The sequence below is a fragment of the Lytechinus pictus genome, chromosome 2, assembly GCF_037042905.1.
Source record: "Lytechinus pictus isolate F3 Inbred chromosome 2, Lp3.0, whole genome shotgun sequence".
NCBI lineage: Eukaryota > Metazoa > Echinodermata > Echinoidea > Temnopleuroida > Toxopneustidae > Lytechinus > Lytechinus pictus.
The window spans coordinates 12,107,230-12,127,888 of record NC_087246.1 but is presented as its reverse complement, the minus strand read 5'-3'; the positions used below and the strand labels follow the sequence as shown (position 1 = coordinate 12,127,888).

Here is a 20,659-nt window from a genome sequence, read left to right as displayed (position 1 = left end):
ATCTTAGGCCAGCTCTTGTTTATAATTTATGTAAATGATTTGAGTAATATTTCTATTCCCCTTTATTCTTTTTGTATGCAGATGACACCAGCTTGTCCATGTCCCATATTGTTGAAACTTTACAAAAATTTGTATAATAATGAACTGAAATATGTATCAAACTGGCTAAGTGTCAATAAATTAACTTTGTCAAATGTTATGGTTTTCACAAATAAAAATAGATCATTATTCAAAGTCGAGGTTTATATAAATGAGATGCCAGTTAATGAAGTAACATTTACTACCTTTATAGGTGTTAATATTGATAATATAGGTTAACATGGACATGCTGGTGTCATCTGCAACAAAGTTGCCAAAATAATTGATGTCATATATACATTTTAACAAAGAAGATTCTTCTTTTATTATATAACTCACTGCCTTATTTAAACTACTGCAATTTAATAAAGCCTGGGCCCTGGGGTAATGCCTTTCAAAGTCATATTAACAGAATATTTCTACTACAAAAAAGCATTGAGAATAATTACTCACTCCTCATCTTTGTCATTCTGGACCATTGTATAAATCTTTGAAATATAATGGATTTGAACAAATTGAATATTGCACTTTTTATGTTTTCTTTTGAACAAAATCTCTTGCCAAATTCTCTCAAAAATTATTTTAAATCAAACATATCTGTACTTCCTCAAGAATTGCTCGAAACATTTATATTCAACAGTGTAATACTTCTTTTCAAAAACAGCATATTTTATCAAGGATTTGAAATTCAATCCGTTCTCATATTCAATTAAGCCCTTCGGTATCTGTTTTTAGAAGAAAATACAAAACATTAATTTTTAATATCAAATTCATAGATTTCCTTCTGGCTCTCGATCTCTCCAACCCATCCTAATTAGTTTTTGGTGTAGGTCTGTTTTTTTTTTTTGGGGGGGGGCGTTACCTGCATTAACCGTGAAAAGGTTATGTTTAAGTTTTTTTTTTTTTGGTAATGGGTTGGTCTATCACCAGGTATCTTCCTTTTTTGCCATTTCCCTCCTCATTTTCTATAAATTATTTGATATACATTGCTATTCATTGTCTGCTTTATGTATTATGTATTTTATCAGATCTCTTGAGGAGAAATAAACCAAACTTTAAACTTGAAGAAGAAGAAGAGGGAGAAAAGGAGAAAATAGGTCCTATATGTTTTGTGGTATCGTCCTTACCCACAATACTCATTCATGACGCTGTAACTTAGAATATATAGTAAAAGGGAATGAAAAACTATTATAGTATCAGCAAATCATCTTCTTTCTTCTTATTCCTCCTCTATTTCTTCTCTCTTTGATCTTTTCTTCTTCATCTTATTTCTCTTCCCCTGTTTTCCTCACCTTCTCTCTCTGACCTACTTTCACCATCATTGTCTTGTACAAGTGTTATATTATGCATAAATTCTACTTTTACAGTGACTGATATAATGATGAACATGTTCCACATATACCGTAATAGGATTAGGGGATGATAATTATGGCATCATACCTATGCCTCATCATTATCCACATGCATTTAGGAGTTTAGGGGTAATACAGTGATTGCAGACAGTTATTAATAATTTACATGTATATTGATCGTTCATGTGAATTATTTCAATATTGTTACGATGTATTGTACTTTTCATCTTTATTGATAAGCCATTGGAAACCAAATTTCTTTGTATGCGTACATTGACCAATAAAAGAATCTTTCAAGAATCTTGAATCTTGAAAACATGTTTTGATCAGCCGTCTTTGTTTACGTTCGGATATCGATAACCTTTGATCAATGTATTCATTCGTCACTTCCGTCTTGGCTTCAGCAGCATTCATTGAATGAAATCAACGAATCGGAGCATGGGACAAGAACAAGTTAGCGCATGATTCAACCACAGCGAAGCTTATATAGCCGATGTGTGTGAATATTGGCGCGTTACAAAGAACATTTTCGATAGGAAACGGCGCGCCGGGAAGACCGAAAACATGGAAAGTGTGGAACAATATCGGACTGTTTCCAGTCCTATGAAGAAAAATCCAAAAAGAAAACGTGTAATAGGATTAAGGGTATCTAGCGACTCAACACAGGGAGGAAGAAAATACATGGAAGACATGATTTGTATTGTTTTTGACAGAGAACAAGACGCCGACTATGCATGCTTCGCTGTGTTCGATGGACATGGAGGGAAAGAGGCCTCAGTGTATGCCCGTGATCATCTGTGGAAAAATATCAAGGAACAAGATGGGTTCTTTTCCCGCGAACCGGGAAAGGTTATGTACGCGATTAAGGAGGCATTTCGTGTTACTCAAGAGGGAATGTGGAAGGAGAGACGTAAGTTATCGTGGATCTTAGAAAACAACATTAAGTCCACCCCAGAAAAATGTTGATTTGAATAAATGCTCAAACTAAGTAAAGTCATTCAAACAACTAAACAAGCTTACAAAGTTACAGTTAGAATGAGATCATGACATTGCTGAAAAATAACATCATGTGATGGGGTGTCCAAACTTCGCGGACATCTAAGAAATATTCATGAGGCTAAACTTAAACTTTAAACTAAAGCCTTAAAAATTCATTAAAAAAATATTCACACTTTATCCAAAACAAATTCTAATATTAATGGCTACTAAATTGATGGCAAGAAGGTAGATCTATGCGTAATTTCCGTAAACTATAGAATTATTGACAAAAAATGTGATGTATTAGTAGGGCCTATTACTAATTTATTACTATTAGGCTTAAAGGAGCTAGGGGTTTTGCCGATATTGCGATGTCAAAATTCTATTCTGATTGATGAATGTGCGGTGTGCTGGAATTGGAAAGCTGTTCTTGAAAAGTCTAACGTTAGGCCTAGATATAGTCTAATTTTGCGGATTTAAACAAAAACTCAAGCTCAAAAAATGATATATTTATATCGAGAGGGACGACAAAATTCTATTGGCCAATTTCTAGTATAATTGGTCAGTAGATCTATAAAGTTAGATCTACCCAGTTGCGTGTCCGGACAATCAATTTTAAGTCATTTGGAAAAATTTACAAGTGAAGTTTCATCAATCTTTTGACTTAGTACAAAATTTTAGGCAAACCAAATAAAAGATGATTACGATTGAATTCATAATTTGTTAGTGTAGATCTCGATCTAGATCTAATCCATAGACAAAAAAGAAGGCTTCAAAAATATAAAGTGTCCTGACACCCGACCCCCATCCTACCGTCTTCTTCCTACGATAGGTGGCAGAGATCTACAGCAGTCAGCTGTACATTTTTTACTCAAATTCTTTATATCTGCTCGTTAAATTATGATATTGTTGTGATGCTTAAGTTGAGAAGTTCAGATTTTTTTTCAGAACGGATGCTAACGGTGACAAATTTGCTTATCTTTTTTCAAGATTTTCATGAATATACTGAAACTATTCTAAAGAAACTTTACCCTAGACAGTAATTTTAGGTCACTTCATGTTGATGTCAAGATTTTAAAGATATTGAATAGTTTTTGAGATAATGACCATTCACGGAGTATGGACACACATGAAGTTTGGACTCACCACCATGCACATGACTTTTGGGAAATTAAGCATCCGAAGTTAAAAATGTCATACACCTAACTTATTTTACATCTGATCATTTTGATAAAATTTTCAGTGTTATGCTTGTTTGTTTTTCTCTTTTTATCGAAACCAGGGAAGTTAAAGGAGAATGAAACCCTTGAAACTAGCTGAATCCATATTAAAGAGAAAAATCAAAGAAACATATTGTTGAAAGTTTGAGGAAGATTGAATGAATAATAAGAAAGTTATGAGCATTTGAATATTGAGATCACTAGTGCCATGTAGATCCTCCCATCGGCAATGCGACCAAGATCTGTGATATCACACACGTACAACTCCCTCATTACTTTAGTACTTATTTCACTTATATTCTCACTTTTATAGAGTCTATCACAAGGTTAGGTGTTTTCTTTATGAGATGACAAGTACAGAGGTTTCACAACATTATATCATTGATGAATCGTTTGTCATATGATTAGAATGAGCAAAAAGAGATGTTTTGGGGTATATTTTCAGTGTCCGAATGGGAGAGTTGTACGTGTGTGACATCACAGATCTTGGTCGCATTGCCAATGGGAGGATCTCCATAGCATTAGTGATCTCGACATTCAAATGCTCATAACTCTTTTATTGCTAGTCCTATTTTACTCAAAGTTTTGTTGATCTTATTCTTTGATTTTTCTGCTTTCACAAAAGCTAACTTGCTCCAAGAGTTTCATTCTCCTTTAATGATTAATGTTAATTCGAAAAAGGCCCAAATGCAAAAGTCTTTGACATTAGTCTGTTAGTTGAACTGTTACACAGTATCTGGCTTTATTAGTCGACCAAGGACCAAGCAATGGCTTGGTGTTGGTAATCGGGCGCTGAGGTGACGATGTAACCATCAAATGCTACAGTGCAAATCATGGTAATGGCTAATGCAGTTGGAATTTTTCTCCCACTTTTTCTATGAGGGGTGGGTGACCAGTGCCCAGCTGCCAACATAAACAATAAATGAGATAAATGTTAAAAATACCCACTTCTGTGACTCTTCAGGTGCCCCAACTTGACCAAGACCCAAGTCTGGGCAGTGTCCCTTGTCTGTGCATGTACGTAAACTGTGATTCTAATAAAAGAAGACCTGCAACAACCATAAACTTTCCACCTTCAATATTCATTTAAAAATCTGACTCAAAATGATGGAAAAGTATTTGATTTCAGGCATTTCCTATAAACGGCCTCAAATTCAAAATGTAGCCTTTATCATCAAAATCCCTGAATCTTGTGTAAAGTGACTGGGTGCCAGACATGTCATGGGGCACCATTTATTGGGTTCAATACTTCAATCCAAAAATGACTGGTCTAGGTTTTTCTAAAGAAATTATATTCAAAATTTTATGAGATTTTCAGCACATTGATACTGATAAGAATACCAACTGATTATTTTGTGGAATTTAAAAGAAATTTTATGTTTAATCTGAAGTTCAATTTTTAAGTACACAGACAAGTCCCCCTTCATGATTAATAATTGCCCCCAAGGCCATATTGCATACTGTAGATCAAGTTCAACTTGTTTGTAGGGAATTTACATTCCATTTTTAACAATTTGGTTCTCATTGACCAATAAAACATGGTCAACCATCATCCATGGAGATGAAATGAGTCAACTACTATTACTATCCTCATTCGTTCCCTGTGGCACATGAGGCCTCCACGCTTTCTTTCCATTGTTGGCGGTCTCTAGCACAACCCCTGGCCTCATTCCAACTCTTCCATCCATAGGTATTTCTCTCCTCTGCAGTTCTCCTCCATGTTGATTTTGGTCTACCCCTTTTACGTTTTCCTCCTGGATTCCATGTTAGAGCAGTGTAACAATGCTGGTCAATGGTCATCTTGCTTTCTGAGGACATGACCTATCCAATTCCAACGTCTTTTGACTTCCTGACTCATCTTAAGTTGAGTGAGATTATTGAGCTCCTCCATGCCAATATTGTTTGGCCAGAATATTTGAAGTGCTCTTTTTAGGCATTGATACTGAAACAAATCTAGCTTTTCTTTATCACTTTTGATGAAGAAAATGAGTCAACATTCACCTAGAAAAGCTAAAAAGGTCAACTCCAAAACATTTAACAAGCGAAAAAATATTTAAAGGAGAATGAAACTCTTGGAGCAAGTTAGCTTTTGTGAAAGCAGAAAAATCAAAGAATAAGATCAACAAAAGTTTGAGTAAAATAGGACTAGCAATAGAAGAGTTATGAGCATTTGAATGTCGTGATCACTAATGCTATGGAGATCCTCCCATTGGCGATGCGACCAAGATCTATGATGTCACAGATGAACAACTCTCCCCTTTTGGACACTGAAAATATACCCCAAAACATTTCTTTTTGCTCATTCTAATCATATGACAAACGATTCATCAATGATATAATGTTGTGAAACCTCTGTACTTGTCCTCTCATAAAGAGAACACCTCACCTTGTGATAGACTCTGTAAAAGTGAGAATATAAGTGAAATAAGTACTAAAGTAATGAGGGAGTTGTACGTGTGTGACATCACAGATCTTGGTCGCATTGCCAATGGGAGGATCTACATGGCATTAGTGATCTCAATATTCAAATGCTCATAACTTTCTTATTATTCATTCAATCTTCCTCAAACTTTCAACAATATGTTTCTTTGATTTTTCTCTTTGATATGGATTCAGCTGGTTTCAAGGGTTTCATTCTCCTTTAAGTAAAAAAACTGTTGCGTAGAAAAGCAAGAATAGGTCAACTCCAAAACATTTCACAAGCGAAATAATTTAAGTCCCAAAACTGTCAACATTTGCCTCAAGAATTTGGCAAGCCACAAAAAACCAAGGTCATCAAGTCCAATAGAAGTTAGTGTTTTACTATTTGCTATTTTATATAAGTGGTACATGTACATGACAGTGACAGTGGGATGCGCTTCCATAATTTCAATCACCCTTGATTTTCTTACGCTTTCACCCAGCATCTGTACCATGGAAATGTTTTTTTTTTACTTGCACCAACAATATCCACTGCAAGTGAGCACTCTGACTATCATTAAAGTAGAGGTAAATCACTTCCTGAAATTTCAAACTTTGTAAATTCACATCTTAATTAATCAAGCTACCTCTCTTTCTGCTTTATTCTCCAGCATCCTGGCCAAAAACTCTTTCCGGATATCCCAGTACAGCAGGCACAACGTGTAGCATGGTGATTATATGTGGGACTGACATGTATACAGCCCATGTAGGAGATTCCAGAATAGTGCTTGGAAAGAGCAAAATGGGGAGTATTAGCTGCAACAGCAAACACATCCCACCCAATGAGAGAATAGTCGCAGAGATGCTGACCGTCGATCATAAGCCCAGCGATGCAGAAGAGATAGAACGCATAGAGAGTGCTGGAGGTCGGGTGCAAGACAAGGCTGGTGTGCAGAGAGTGGTTTGGTCCAGGCCCAGCCTAGACCATACTGGGCCTATCACAAGAAATACAGAACTGACAGATATACCATTCCTAGCAGTAGCCAGATCTTTAGGTAATTACTTCATTATTCAACAGCAATCACAGATGATTAGATAGATTTTTCTTTGTGGTTTACAGTTTCAGGGATATCAATGTGCTAAAATGCAACGTACAGTGTACTGTACCCTCATCTGTATCATTTCATAGATTTCTTTTTGTTTGTAAAGCCAAGTAAGAGCTACTAATTGAATTAAATTATAACTATGGAAATTTGAGCTGGATGATCACTCATCCTGAAGATTTGAAGAAGAAAAAATGAATATTTTTGTTGAAGTTGTGCACCACAAAGGTAATGTTAGAAATAAAAAAAGTGACATCAGTTTAAAATCTTTCACAATTTTATCTGTAGCCTGCATTGTTATGAATTTAAAGATGAGGGCAAATAAGGTTTTGTAATATTCCTATCAAGGACATACAACCATGTATTTTCAAAAATATGTTCTTACCTGATAGACTGATACCTATCCAAGTTGTTAATGATCTACATGTAGATTTGGGGTTAATGAGGTCAATGATCATAGAGGTCATGGATTGTTGTCAATAGTTTCAGATCCAGTGGGTAAATTATGATTAAAGGGAAGGTCCCCCCCCCCCTCCCCTCCTGACAAAAAGTTTATTGTAGAAACAGACAAAAACAATTAAAATATTGGTTAAGGTTTGAGGAATACATGTATCCATCAAAAATGTGAAAAGTTATTAGAATCTTATTTATTTATTTTCATGTAGCTTTACTGCATTTCTTGTATTAAAACAAAATCAATGAAATGTAATTTTATCAAAAAATTTCAAGTTTTTATTGTACTTGAATCAGTATTTTAATTTAACAAATTATTTCACACTCACTCCTGAAAGAAAATGATTGTTGGTCATGAACCATAATGAATTTATGCATTTTATATTGCATAACATATGGGGCAGCTGCTTGTTTATGACATCACAAATAAAAAATTTAACTTTCTAATAACTTTCTTATTTTTGTGATGGATTTTCCTCAAACCTTCATCAATATTTTGTATTATTTTTTCTGTTATTTTTACTTTTCTATATGGGGAACTTCCCTTTAAGGACATTCCACAGTTAAAGTGAAATCCATGTCATTTTCACCAAACTTTGCACATCGATACTTTAAAACCTTAATATTCGAAATATGCAAAAATTAACATAGGTCCATGTGCTTGATTTTTTGCTATAGAGCTTCAAAGTTCACCCAAATTGATGTTCTTAAAAATTGCGCATTCAAAAGAATTTGGCATTTTTAGACCACCCAAGATTACTACAATGAGTTTAAACCTCTATTACTCAGTCAAAATACATGAAAAAGTCATCAAATTTTGCAAGAGAGTTAATAATTGTATTGTTAGAATGGAGAATCTATTTATAGTGCTATTTGTTTGCAATTTTAAGTTTAACAGCACTGCCATTTCTTAAAAATTGCGTAATAGATAACAAAATCCCAATCTAAAAAATGTGAAATTTCAGTTTCTAACTACAAACGTACAATAAATGCTGCACTTTATTCAAAATCCATGTCATTTTCACCAAAATTTGCAGAGTTGTAGAGGAAGGTATACCTAAGCGGTACAAACATTAAAAAATAGGGGTTCATGTGCTTGTTTTTAAACTATTAGCATTTTTATTAGAGCAAATGTGCATTTTAAAACACCAAAAATGCGCCGAATGCTTTGTATCTATGTGAAGAAAAACTCAAAACCACTCTACCATTTATTCAAACTCGGGGTAATATTCGTGATTCTTGGCAGCACTGCAGAGTAAAGTATTTTGAAATTGTAGAGAATGTTTTTTTTTAATGGTCCATGGAATAATTCCACTTTATAGCTTCATGAAATAACACATCGGATCTGCAGTTAAAGTGCAGAAGATGAGAAAAATCAGCTCATACCCGCAGCTAATTAATCACCTGTTCATCCATTGTGACGTCAGCGCGCAGAGTGTAAACTATGCGCAGATCATAATGCGCACAAACATAACTGTGGAACGTCCTTAAGGTTATTCAAGTGTGTAATATATTCAAGGTCTGGCAATGGCGGAAGCATTTATGTGACTGCAGGCAGTCATAATTCATGCTTTTGTTTTCTTATATTTTAATTTGTTATTATTCATACGCTCATAATTTATACATGTATTCATTTGTTTTATTCATTAGATGACATGAATTTATTGAGGTGTTAAAATCAAGCTTTCACTAATAATCTCAAATCCATTTCAAATCTACCTTTATCTTACTTCAGGCGATCTATGGAGCTATAACTTCAAAAACGGCCAGTACATTGTATCTCCAGAGCCTGACATATCTCACAGGGTTATTGATCCACATTCAGAACGGTTTCTAATCTTAGGCAGTGATGGTCTCTGGAACATGGTCACAAGCGAAGCTTCGGTACAGATTGTGGAGAAATATGACATGATTCGCGCTAAGCAGGTAAATATGAGTTTTGTAAAATCATTTCTGGATTTGCTCAAGTCAGTGAAACTTAGTGCTATATACCGGTAATTAGGATTCGTTGAGGCGTGAGTCTGCCATGCTATCAGATTCAGATAACATAACATCAGCATAATTCATGCGAATAAATTCTTACCGAGAATAACAGGCTCCATATTCTTTTTATTTATATATTTGTCAAAAGGTATTGGCATTCATATTCAAACATACTCAGTGAAATTAAATTTGGGAAGGGGATTGGTATGTTCTGTTGCATTACCTCATTTTCTTGTTGAGAGCGTTGATGTCTCCCCATGAACAGTAGTCTCCATTTAATGTCCACCTTGTTCCCTAAAGCAGAAGCAAATGATTGCTGAGCAGTTGATTGTGCTGTAACTTGCATGTTGAGTACCTAATGCAACAGCAAATACAGAAAAATATAAGACTCCTTTACAGGAACCTAGATATTAGTGATTTTGGTTAGAAAAGTGATGAGGTGTTTGCTATACTGCTTCCTAGTCAGATTTAAAAAATAAGTTTTGTCTAATACCTGTAATAGATGAAGAATTTTATTTTGTTTTGAATTTGAAGAATGGCTGAGTCTAGAACTTCAAATTTGGTCCATGTACTGGTCAGTGTACATGAGTGGCAATGATCTAATTATTTTTTTTTTGGGGGGGGGATGTCAAAATCTCATTCTTGTAATAAGTAATAACTGAAGAACTATTTGATGAATCAACTTCAATTCTGATCAGATTTGAGAGTTAGAAGTAAGCCTGAGTTGAATCGATTTTCATCTGTGTTCGATCAATTTCATCGAACGCCGGTGCAGATTTGCAAAATCGGTGCATCGAAGAAAAAAAAAATACGTTGGCCGGCCGATTCGTTTGGTTCACACAATCAATCATCAAAATAAACAGTAATGTCCAACTTGACTACTACTTACTTGATTTATATTGCCCCCAAAATGAAACCGATTGTGTATTTATGATGCCTATATTCACCATTAATTTGAAGTCTATTTCGATCATAGTTCGAGTCTTACTCGTCTGCTCGTGCCGAGATAATTTATGCTCGATGAATTCATGAATGGAAGTCACCATCGATCGTGCATGCGCAGTGCTGTGCTTTAATCAAACCAGAAAATGGCCGGAAAATTGACGCGATCAACGTAAATAAATCTTGCTTTCATGAACAATATTAATATAATGACCATAGAACATGATTTATTTATCTAACGATAATTTGCATATGATAATCATTAATACAAATGTAGAGCTTGATTTGAAACGTTTGTATTTAGTTTCAATTTTCAATGGCGGACATCACATGACGATCGACTTGAGTGAGTGCACTTATCTAAAAAAATTATTATCACGTCAGGATTGATTCTCGAACATTGTCAACATGCAGAAACTCTTTTCAAGATCGTAATATCACCATATAATAATATTTTACATGACAAAACAGAGAAAATTGCGTTTGATATTTTTTTCCCATCAATTTGAAGCTAGTTTGTGCCCAACTTTGGGCTCTGATTTCATGAATGGAAAATACGTCATCGAACGCGCATGCGCATTTTGCTTCTTTTCTCGGAGCTCGGAGGAGACGTCCAGAGATGGAATAAATAAAAATAATGTCAGTATACCGGGGTAATAATACTATTAATTCTTCCATATGAACATAACATACTTTGCTGACATCGTCAATATTTTTAGTATGGCCATAAAATCTTATTAAATCGTAATTATTTAACATCCAATAACAATTTATATAAATTTAGAGCTCGATCCAAAACATTTGTATTTATTTTGATCGCATGCTCTTGTGTCTAAAATAAAAAATGGATTATCATATATCAGGATTAAATCTCGATCGTCATAACTCATATTCCACAATCTTTCCTCACAATCGTTATATCAGCATTGAATACCAATTCAAATGACCATCCAGAGAAAATTACGTATTTATTCCCATCAATTTATTTGGAGCTCATTTTGGATCCAACTACCCTGCCAACTACACAATCTCAGGCAAGTAACAGCACTCTCTGCTGGTCGCACTTGTTTGCTGGCGCTGGCAAGCACGCCTGTCGTTTCAGGGGAGTACGGGGCTGGTGTGTGCGAGTCTGGACTGCGTATGCTAGTTGACCGAAAATCATTTGGATTGACTCTGCGTGATTCATGTCTTTAATATTGTTTCATTTTAAACTTATATCTGCAAATATCATTGTTGAAGATATTTTGGTAAGAATTCTGCATTGGTCCCCGGCCTTTTTTCTGTTTTGTGATCATGGAAAATGCAAACGAACTTTGCTCTGTCATCTGCTTGTGCAACGCTCACCCGGCCGGCCAGCGCATACCGTACTGTCAGTGCGTGCATAGCGCATTGACGCGACGGCCGGAGCAAAAAAAATGATGCATCGATGTTCGATCGAATTATAGCTGTCGAACACCGGTTTTCAAAATAAACGATATGACTCAGGCTTAGTTAGAAGGTCAAAAGTCACAAAGATCCAATAAATTAATACTCATTAAACAGGCTTCATGAATGCATATGGGAGTGATGACCTGATGAGATAATGAAAGCTTTTCAACATTTTTTGAATTACTGTTAGGTGTGCATTATATATCAGATCTGGCAATGGCTGAGACATTAATTTTCTTTTCTATCTTTGTATTACAGGGAGCGATTTCAACAGAAACAGTTTCACATCAGCTGGTGAATCGAGCTATGGATCTGTGGAACTACCATCTCTTGAGAGCAGATAATATCTCGGTCATCTCTGTCTTCTTTGAGTACCCCGAGGTCATCGATGATGAGGGTGACCAAATCGATCTAGATTCTGTCAAGGAGTGGCAGAACATTGGACTCAAAATCGAAGGAGAGGACAACAAAGAGGTGGATGAAAACGGGGACAACTTCGACAGGCCAGCGTTAATCCGTCGTCATGCTTGCACCAAGCTTACCTCCATGGAGAACTATAATCGTCTCTACTGTATGTCCAACAAGGAGCGAAGGCAATACGGAAGCATCCCTGCACCTCAGTATAAACGGCGCTACACGGATGGCCTGGAATTGCCCAAGTCGAAGAAGCAGAAGTCCGAGAATGGCATAAAAAAGGAGAATGGCATTAAAAAGTTGAATGTTGGGGATCGAACGGGCTCAGGTGACAAAATCTACAAGGTGATACATACTAAGAAGTGCGGTATCAGGGTAGAGTATGCGTATGACCCTGACGCGGAGGTCAAAACATCAAAGCAGCGGTGTCCTCCGAATAACAACCCAAAGAAAACTATCATGACAAAGAGTGGACCCATCGAAGTGGAGTATGCTTACGATGTGGAGGCAATGAAGAGGAGCTTTGAGGACACCCCAACCAAAGTCAAGGCCAAGAGAACATTTATGACAAAGAATGGACCCATTGAGGTGCTGTACGAGTGCAATCCACCCACTCCTGGTCGTAATGCCCGCTCTGCTCCACCAAAGAAAACCTCATCAAGGAGATCCCCAAGGAGAAGGCTGAGTCTAGATGATAATGTTGTCATGGGGTCAAGGTTGACCAGGTCAGCTACCAAAAGGTCAAAGATTATGAACATGCATATGACAAGGGCAAGGAGAGCATCAATGAAGGGAAAATTTGCACAAATGTATAATGAAATGCCTGGTGCACAGAAAGCAGTGAAAATGAGATGAAGTTGCTCTTCTTAAAAGTTATGGAGATTGACAGTAATTAATACCTTGGTCACATTTGCTCTATGGCGGCCATACGGCGAGTCGAAAACAGCCGTTTCAACATTTTTTTATACCAGCTACATATAGACGGTTTGAATAAATATGAATAAAATTGCTGTTTTTGACTCGCCGTACGGCCACCGTAGAGCAAATGTGACCGAGGTATAAGTTGGATTAAAATCTATAAGCAAATGTGACATTGTTTTGTATGGAATTATCAGCAATGATAAGAGGAAAGCAATTTACAAAAAAATACAATATTACATTCCTTTCATCTAGGAACTGAAAACCTCAAACTTTATGTGCCTCAAAATTGATAGTTAATTGACAATTCTCTAAAGGGGAAAGATTGTAGTTACATATAGATAGATCAGTGAAGTATGCAGGTGAAAATTGTTTGAATAGACATAAAGTCTACCTCTACGCTGATCTTTTTAGAATATTTGTACATATATATTTTTTGTCATATTTTAACCTCTCAGGCGTGTGTGGTGTACATATATGAAATCCAAGTATGTGGTGATGTATAGTGTCATTGATTTCATTAACACATACAAGTGATACAACGTACTCATGAGCATTCCATACATGCTACTATGTCATGTACATTGAAATTAACTTGTATGATTTTTGTACAGTGTAGCATAATAAAAAAATTATTTTTTCTTGTAAATAATATTTGTAGAAAGTCCAAAGTGAAATACATATTTTATGAGGTTTTTACTCACTTGGATCATGGACCTATTACGAAATAGGTCCATGCTTGGATATATTGATTCTTTTGAAGGAAAATTCAGGGAATCTACTCTTATTTCTATCAGAAATTTGTAATGCCTTAATACAGTGGACGCACACTTGAATTGAGATTGTGATTTATACATATAAATGATTTTCAGGGCTCTGTTTCATGAAGACTTGCCAGTAATTGAATTCAATCCTAAGTGAAGATTGATTCAAATCAATTGCAATTTGCAAGTAATTATGAGGCGGTCATGAGACTTGTAAAATACGCTGGAGAAATGAAATGTTGAAATTAATACATAGAGCAGAGTATTGTATCTGTTGATACATCTGTGAATTTTTATTTCCTGAACTCATATATTAGTATTGTCAGCAAAATTCAATTTCATTAGGGGATGGCATCCTAATCCTTTAAAGGGAAAATACTTCCTTTCTTATTTTAATATATAATTGGTGCAAATTTTATGAAATTTTACTGTGTCTAGGAATTGCTCCCAACAAATGTCTTCACTTTTATTATCCCATTCATGAACTTATGAAGTATTCATATAGGATGAGTTAGTGGAGTCATGCAATATACATGTTTAATTCATATCATTGATCAAGGTACATGTAGGTAACTTCTTTGCTGTTAAAAGGGAATCCTTGACATAAGTAAGACAGTGTGTGAAATTTGATGTATATATTTTTAACCCTTAGGTACTATGAATGATGCATTTTTTTTTAGGATATCAAATATTGTATTTTACTCGTCGGATAATGTAACTTTCATACACAGTGTCTTACCATATGGAGATGAAATATCCTGTCAGATCCATATTCTTTATTTTATATTCAATTTAAAAAGCAATTGAGAATTTCTTGATTTTTTTTTTTTTTTACCAATTTTAATTTTTACCATTTCAATTCGTGTTTTCTTTATAGAATCCATAAGCTACTGCTATCATTTCTGAATTTTCTTATTTGAAGATTTTAATTCCAAGAAGTAATTTATTTCCCAACATTGCCAATTTAGGGATTTCAAAGTCAAATATCATTTTCTTTTTGAAAATCCCAAGCAATTCTTTCATTTCCTGATTTGTTGCCAAATTAGGGATTTCAAAATCAAATATTTTCTATTTAAAAATCCCAAGCAGTGAATTTGTTTCCCAATTCATTGCCAATTTAGGGATTTAAAAATCAAATATTTTCTTTTTGAAAAGCCCAAGCAGTGATTTCATTTCCTGATTTGTTGCCAATTTAGGGATTTCTAATTTTCTTTTATTACAAAACCTGTACTGTTAGACATCAATTACAAGATTCGTGATAATTCAAAGGTGTAATCAATTTTATGCATAAATGATCCTCTCTCCCTTAGCTCATTCATTTTGCATACATTTTGGGGATTCTTAATTTAAGGGTAAGGAGGCTAACTAGAAACACAATGGTCTGATTGTGAATTCTGGCTTAATTTAAAGTTGTGGTTTGGAACTTTCATAGCCAAATGTGAAACATGTTTCTAACAGTACATTTTTAGTTAATAAGCTGCTTAGACTCTGAAATTGTTCAAAACTGTCTTGGAATAATAACTAATATAGTTTTCATCACCATTAAAGCATGAAGAAATTAAAAAGTAAAGATAAGGGTCATTCAATGTAAACAAGATTTTCAGATTTTAGGCTACCCATACTTTTAGCACAGATTTATACCATGGTCTATATTGAACTGGCTTTTAGAATACAGGCCATTACATCAACATGATATAATTCAACTCAGAAAATACGATTCACTGTATATATGAAAAAGGACATCATTTCAAATGTTTTTACTATATACTATGGCTACTTCTCTGGCAGAGATTTTTAAGGAATAGCATGACTATTAGAAACTCATTTATTTTCCCTAAATTTATGTCGATACATGTACATGTAGACTAATTATTTTAATTGTAATATTCCTGTATATGTATCCTATGGATATTACACTGTAATTTTATTCACAATATTTACACAATTTCACTCAAAATTTTCTATATGAATTTATGAATAATGCAAGATCATTGAATCCTTATTCCACTATTAAATGTTTTCTGGAAGAAATATTAAGCATTCCGAAATTCTAATCATATTTTACACTTTCAGGAATTTAAAATCCGTACTGTCTTCTTACACATCTTGATCATTTTACCTCAAAAGAAAAAGTATGTCTTCATTTGTATGTTCAACTAGTAATTTGTCTTGTTAATTCATACCTGTACATATTATGTGTGGTAGAAATTTGACTGTGCCACTGTTAACTTTGAGTAGATTTCTCATGGCTGGTCAACAACTCTACATATTTCACAGAGGGCATATATCAAGAAGACATTGTGGGATTGGGATGTTAATTGAATAACTTGTCTTCAAGTTTTGTTACAGAGCCTAGGTATCAATTGCAAACATGCTACTAATTGATTTTGGATTGAAAAAAAAATTGCAATTGATTTCATGTTTCTTTCAACTCTCCTTGAAGATTTATTTATTTCACTATTATGTGTGTGTGTGTGTAATATTCACATGCTGTTGCTACTTTTATTTTAACCAGGCATAACAGATATCCCAGCAAGTAACTTGCTGTAACTTGCTGTATGATCTGTTATGCCTGGTGAAAATAAATGTCGCAAGTATGTTGAAACACAGACATGTGTAAACATGCCCATTCAACCATATTGTTGACACACCCTTGTCTACCCCTATTGTTCTGGTAAGTTGATCCAGTGACGTTCGTGATATTCACACGCACAAAAAAAAATCAACAATTAGGTATGAAAGGACTTGATTGTGCAGTCAGCCCTTGGATTATTTCATCTTATGAACGAATATTCATGAAATTTCAGTAAGCTGTGTTCCCATGCATAATCATTGCTTTTACCAAAATCATATTTTGATAGCAGCAAGTGGAATTTCACTTCTAGCATTAAAGAAAAAGAACTCTTAATCCAAATTACTATTTTCTACACTTAATCGTTTTCTATAATTAATTTACATGTAGCAAGCAGGGATGATTGTAGTTTAGACACATTTACCATTTTCATCTGTCTTATTTGATCTATGCAATTTATCTGACTTTAAATTTTACCAGTGTATGTGTTTCTACATTTTGTTTTAATTTATTTATCAGTACAAATTTATTTTTCCCCTCTTCCTGTTAAAATTGCAGTCTTTCAAACAACATATGTTTGATACAAAATCTTCCAAAATTCCTCTTTTATCATTCAGTGGATTCCATCCATTTTTGCATAGAAAGGTTCACTCCAATTGAGTGTGATACAGACTAGTTCTATCAATGCAAGGGTTGAATTACATTAATATTTTGTTTTAAGTTTTATACATTTTTAGTTTTGCTGTTTTTTATATTCTTTCATCTATTTATCCACTATTAATGTTCTACCTACATGTACATTTTACAAGAGAATACTTTGCCATATAAGAATTCTAGAACCTATTGAAATTGATGACTTAAGTTAATTGTGCATCCTTTATAAAAAAAAGTTGAATTTTAGAATTGATTTTAGCTTTACAATAGCTCTCTTGCTATCACCCCCACTTAAAAAGTAAAAAATATATAGTAATTACGTATTTTGCAGCTTGAACAAGAAAATGTTGCATCCATAATGAAGTGTGTGAATGAGACTACATGTAAACTTGTTACAATTATGATGTCCTTTTCACACATGTTTGCTCCAACAGAGGTTATTGTACTCTTTGTGAATGAGGGAATTTGGAAATAAACTGCAAAGATATGAAAATTATATTTGTTTATCGATATTCTTAATTTTTATGTTGCTGGACGCAAGAATTTTAAGAGGGCGCGGTACTTGGATGTTAACATAGTATTGAAGAGTGATAGAAAAGATAGGAAATGAGAGGGAATGGGGCAGACATAGAAACATGCAAATGGTAAGAAAATAATTTAAAATAAAGAAATCAGTATGAAGAGATCAAGAGGTGATTGCATGAAAGAATCTTTGCAAGGACAGAGTTATCGTGTTTTGCCGATTTATTATGATGCGGTTTTTGTCTCGCCTGCATAGCAGAGCAAGACTATAGGCGCCGCTTTTACGGCGGCGGCGGCGTCAACATCAAATCTTAACCTAAGGTTAAGTTTTTGAAATGACATAATAACTTAGAAAGTATATGGACCTAGTTCATGAAACTTGGACATAAGGTTAATCAAGTATTACTAAACATCCTGCCTGAGTTTCAGGTCACATGACCAAGGTCTAAGGTCATTTAGGGTCAATGAACTTTGGTCAAGTTGAGGGTATTTGTTGAATTACTATCATAACTTTGAAAATTTATGGATCTAGTTCATGAAACTTGGACATTAGGTTAATCAAGTACCACTGAATATCCTGTGCGAGTTTCAGGTCACATGACCATGGTCAAAGGTCATTAAAGGTCAATGAACTTTGGCCGTGTTGGGGGTATTTGTTGAATTACCATCATAACTGAAAGTTTATGGATCTAGTTCATAAAACTTGGGATATAAGAGTAATCAAGTATCACTATACACCCCCTGTGAGTTTCAGGTCACAAAACCAAGTCAAAGGTCAGTTAAGGTCAATAAACTTAGGCCATGTTGGGGTGATTGTTGAAGTGCCATCATAACTTTGAAAGTTTATGGATAGAGTGAATGAAATGTGGACATGGGTGTAGTTGACAGTCTCTGTTCAAATGTCATTTATGGTCAATGAACGTGGTATTATGTCATTATATGAATGATGTTTTTGTGAATGATTATTTTATAGTAGTTTTCAAAGTTAGCACTGCTGCTATATTAAATTGCGTAATGCAGGCGAGACTGCCAGAGGCGTTCCACTTGTTTAATAAATTTCCTGCATCTGTTAAAGTGAAAAAAGTCGTTAATTATAAATGATGTATATGAACATTGATTTAAAAGTGAGCTCAATTTTCATTAGTTTATGAAAGGTCTTCAAACAAGGCTGATTTTTTTCTCTTATCATATTTTCTTTTTTCAGTTGTTTTTATACATCGATGTAAGATTAATACCATAGGCATTAGTATGTTGAATTTGTGGGTATGCTTTTTAAAGACTTAGTTCAAACTTAATGGTTTTAAGTCATAAATCGAGATCAGACCACTCAAATTAGATCATGTAAATCCTTGGATTTGTTTTAAAATATCAAATGATTTAAATCCATGTCTGGATTTATACTATAAAAACTAGAATTCATCAGTTCGTGGTGTACTATGTAATTCCTGGGGGAAGAACCCTCCCCCTTACCATTTAAGTGGTTTGAGCTTATCATTAAATGCTTTCAATTGCTTACATTTGCCCAATGTAGCATCCTGAGGATGCTTGGTTGCATCACTCTATATGACTTGCTTCATGTCATTTTAATGATGCTGAACATATTTTAGCCCTTGGCTTAGCACAGGTTTAATCCATATTACAATTAATTATGAACCTGGAAACGACTACGGTTGAACTTGAAATTTATCAATAAATATTTTGAATACAAATAGGCTATGAGAAAAATCAGCCTTATGGACCCACCCCGTTTATTTATAATTGTTTTAAAAATTGCACCTCATTCAGCGCACCATAATAAGACAATCCTTGTAAAGATCTTTCATGCAATCAGTAGTACTGGCAATCAACCCCTGATGTAACAATATTCCTATTTAATCATAGTGTAATGATAAATTTGACCAAGTTCACTATATGCTTTCAAGACAATCTGTGCAATGAAACGCAAGTTTGATGGTCCACAACTCGTAATTATACCTAGTTTTCTGTTTTCAAAATAAAAGGATAGAAAAAAGGAGAAATAACCGTTGGGTTGTTAAAGGCAAAGTTGAAGATGCGAAACAAAGGATAGCTTGAATCAAACGACTTACAGGAAATTACATCCACTTCACAACCTCTTTCACTCACAAGTAATCTATGACTAGTCTGTAACCACAGACATTTATATCTTTGTCATGAAAACAATTACCAACCAAATTAGACTACTGCAATAAATGGTAATAATATATGAATATTCATAATTGTGCACATTTAAAGATTTAATGAAAGAGTTTTATAAGTAATGGGTTAAGTTTTTTAACTCTAAATCTGAAGGTTTACTGAAAAAAAAAAAATGAATAATGGTCTTTGAATGAAAACTAACTTTAAGACTCTAGTGCGCTTTAGCATCAGAACGTGTCCAAACAAGAATCACAAAGACACAAAATACTGACATCAGAAAAAACATGTATCAACTTTGTTTACATACAAAATTTCTTTATTGAAGTGCTATGTACACAATATACAATGCAATCACCACATGACCTTTGAACCTGTAGCAGAGTCTGGCCTATAGATATTAGTTTTCTCATTTGTTTTGGTTTGTTTCTTCATATTACTTAACAGTGATAACACAATATATTTTCTTATTAAACTTGTATTATGTTCTTGCAATAATTACAAAGCAAGTTGTGACAATGTTTTATTTAATATCTGCTTCTTTTTTTTCAATTTAAAGTTTAGAAATCCTTCCAGAAACATCAAAATTTCAAGGACACAAACAAAATCAATTTAAAGGACTAGTTTCCTTTAAGAAAATAATGTATTATCTCATGCTCATCATTTACTTAAAAAAAAAAAAAAAAAAAAAAAAATTAAATGTATACTTTATGTATTTCTCTGA

General features: G+C 34.2%; 1 protein-coding gene across 1 annotated transcript; it reads left to right on the top strand.

Moving 5' to 3' along the window:
* Nucleotides 1-1,815: 1,815 nt before the first annotated feature.
* Nucleotides 1,816-17,753, top strand: LOC129254808 (protein phosphatase 1E-like). The gene is made up of 4 exons (XM_054893338.2): nucleotides 1,816-2,340; nucleotides 6,700-7,083; nucleotides 9,320-9,510; nucleotides 12,196-17,753. The coding sequence occupies exons 1-4, from the start codon at nucleotides 1,995-1,997 to the stop codon at nucleotides 13,204-13,206; spliced, it is 1,932 nt and encodes a 643-aa protein (XP_054749313.2). The 5' UTR covers nucleotides 1,816-1,994; the 3' UTR covers nucleotides 13,207-17,753.
* Nucleotides 17,754-20,659: the final 2,906 nt, after the last annotated feature.

Coding starts and splice junctions, on each gene's coding strand:
- LOC129254808 (XM_054893338.2), top strand. CDS start 1,995: ATGGAAAGTGTGGAACAATATCGGACTGTTTCCAGTCCTATGAAGAAA. Junction 7,084..9,319: donor AGCAGTAGCCAGATCTTTAG/GTAATTACTTCA, acceptor ATCTTACTTCAG/GCGATCTATGGAGCTATAAC. Junction 9,511..12,195: donor ACATGATTCGCGCTAAGCAG/GTAAATATGAGT, acceptor TTTGTATTACAG/GGAGCGATTTCAACAGAAAC.